The 2,500-nt window shown below is 48.6% G+C and overlaps 1 protein-coding gene across 2 annotated transcripts in view; it reads left to right on the top strand.

Annotated features, from left to right (window-relative positions):
• Positions 1 to 2,500, top strand: part of LOC135109018 (uncharacterized) — a 160,338-nt gene that overhangs the window by 155,516 nt on the left and 2,322 nt on the right. For both annotated transcript variants that reach the window (XM_064019997.1, XM_064020005.1), the window contains one exon: positions 1,994 to 2,500. This exon is cut by the window's right edge and continues 1,641 nt beyond it. In XM_064019997.1, coding sequence (XP_063876067.1) covers positions 1,994 to 2,500 — 507 coding nt within the window. The remainder of the gene's footprint in view (positions 1 to 1,993) is intronic.

The raw sequence follows: 2,500 nt of genomic DNA, 5'->3' as shown, positions 1-2,500 counted from the left end.
ATGTAGCTAAAATTAGGCCACGCTACAATTTGGGGAGTTCCGGGAGGGACTAAAAGGGAGAGGGAGGGAGAGAGGGAGAGGGAAGGACGGAGAGAAGACAGGGAGAAGAGGGAGGGAGATGTATGGGTAGGGAGAGGAGAACTGAAGGGAGAGCAAGGTTGGAAGAGTAAAGAGGAATAGAGAGAGAGAGAGAGAGAGAGAGAGAGAGAGAGAGAGAGAGAGAGAGAGAGAAGGGGGAGGGGAGGAACCAGACCTGTGACCGTCAAGGGAGGGGTTATGTGGGTAAACAAGGCAGTCCTTCAGTCACTCTCCCTCTCTCTCTCTCTCCCTCTCTCTCTCTCCCTCCCTCCATCACCCCTTCACTTCATCTCCTTCGCTCCCTCACAACTCTGCCTGTCTCCCGCTGTGTTTCTTCTGTTTTATTCTTCTTTCCTTCCCTCTCTTTTCTCTCTTCCCCTTTTCGTCTTTTTTTTATCCTTGCTCTTCCAGTTTCTTTCCTTCCTCCCCTCCTCCATTTCTCATAATACCACCTGTTCTCTCTCCCTCCCTCCCTCACTCTCTTCATCTCCCTCTACCTCCGTTTTTATCTTCTTTATCACCCTCATCCCTTCCTTCCTTCCTTCCTTCCTTCCTTGTCCCACTTCTGTTAAATTACATCACACTATCTGCTGTCTCTCCTTTCCTTCTCTTCTTCTCTTCTTTCATATCCTGTCTACCCTCCTTCACTGCAACTGCACTTTCTTCTTCTCGCTCTTCTCTCTCTCTCTCCCTCTCTCTTTCCCTCTCCACTTTCCTCTTCCTCTCGTGTCTCCTCTCCTTCCCTTGCATCTCTTCGCCTCCTCCTTCATGCTTGACACAAACAGATGGACTTAATTTCCTGTGAATGTTTTTCTCGTGAATATATCGGAAGAGCAGCATTTGGTCAGAACAGCTGGCGTGTGTTTTCGATTTTTCTTCCTCGTGTTTCCATTTTTCTTTTTGAGGGAGGGAAGGGGGCGGGATGTGTAAGGAAGGAAGGAAGGAAGGAAGGAAGGAAGGAGAGGAGAAGAGGGTGACTTTGCATGTATGTTAAGAGAGAGAGAGAGATTACTGAGGTCAAGCCGTAAGGTTAATTTGATTCAGTAAACCATTTATTTAAACTTCTTCGTAAACTTTCTGTTCAGTAAACTCTTCGATCATCAGTAAAACTCCTCATTCAGTAAACTCTTGATTTGGTGGAAAGGATTTTTTGTGGGTATTTTCTCGACAATTTATTTATCTATTTATTTATTTATTATGATCATGGGGTAATTTTTTTTTTTTTATTAATAGATTCAAAATAGAGACTCTTGTCATGCATTCGTCGTAGTGCAGAGAGTAATAACTGGTAGAAAAATTAAGCTGTGATCGATTAAAAATGTGAAAGATTGATATATTGGTTCAACATTCGTGTGTGTGTGTGTGTGTGTGTGTGTGTGTGTATGTGTGTGTGTGTGTGTGTGTGTGTGTGTGTGTGTGTGTGGTGCTGTTCTAATTGTTGTTGTCGCCGTTCTTATTGTTGTTGTCATTGTTGTTGCTGTTACTGTTGTTGTTGTTGTTGTGGTAGTGGTGGTGGTAGTGGTGGTGGTGTTCGTGTTTCGTCTTCGTATTTTCGGATGATTATAATTATGTTTTATTATTATTATTATTATTATCATTATTATTATTATTATTATTATTATTATTATTATTATTATTATTATTACTATAATTTTTATTATTATTTTTACCAGAATCAGAATCATAATCATAATCAGTGTACGCACATGCAGTGGAGAGTTTCTCCCTTAGTGACAACACCGAGGCTATAATGATCAAGCGCACGTGAGGAGTGGAGGAGGGAGGAATCGCCTGGGAGAGGGGCAGGAAGGGAGGGAGGGCCTGGGGGAGAGGGAGAGGGGCGGGAGACTGTGCGGGAGTGGCAGGAAGCAGGAAGGTGGTGACCTGAATTGTAATATCTTGTCTTTCTTTGCAGGAGGAAATCAGCGCTGTTTTTGGCGATGCTGAGGTAACCCCGGTCACCCCGCCCACACCCACGCCCATCCCCACGCCCACCTCCGCCAGAAAGGGCCGGGACCCCACCCAAGTCCCGCCTTACTCGACGCCAGAGCTGTGCACCGCCCGCGCCGCCCCGCCGACGCACTCCCAGCCTCAGAAAACCACGGCGCGCCTCGGCACCCAGCCTGCCCCACGCCCCACGATGGCGCCGCGCCGCCCCCGGTTGCCCCGCGCCGACCCACACCTGCAGGAGTGGTCGCGTGGTCTGCTGAGAGACTTCCAGCGGCTGGTGGACCAGGAGTTGCGCGCCCTCGGTGGAGCAGCTTCCGAGACCACCAACGGGACCTTAGACGCCTCCACTCCGGACGGTGGCGCTGAAGAAGAAAAGTCTGAGAGTGAAAGTGGAGACGAGGAGGCGTGGGGCAGGGATGAGAGCCTGACGGGGCGGCCAGTGAGGCGGGCCCGCTGCCCAAGACATGGGCGC

Source organism: Scylla paramamosain, chromosome 2 (assembly GCF_035594125.1).
Source record: "Scylla paramamosain isolate STU-SP2022 chromosome 2, ASM3559412v1, whole genome shotgun sequence".
NCBI lineage: Eukaryota > Metazoa > Arthropoda > Malacostraca > Decapoda > Portunidae > Scylla > Scylla paramamosain.
Note: the sequence above shows the minus strand (reverse complement) of the source record. Positions and strands in the feature narration are given on the sequence as shown.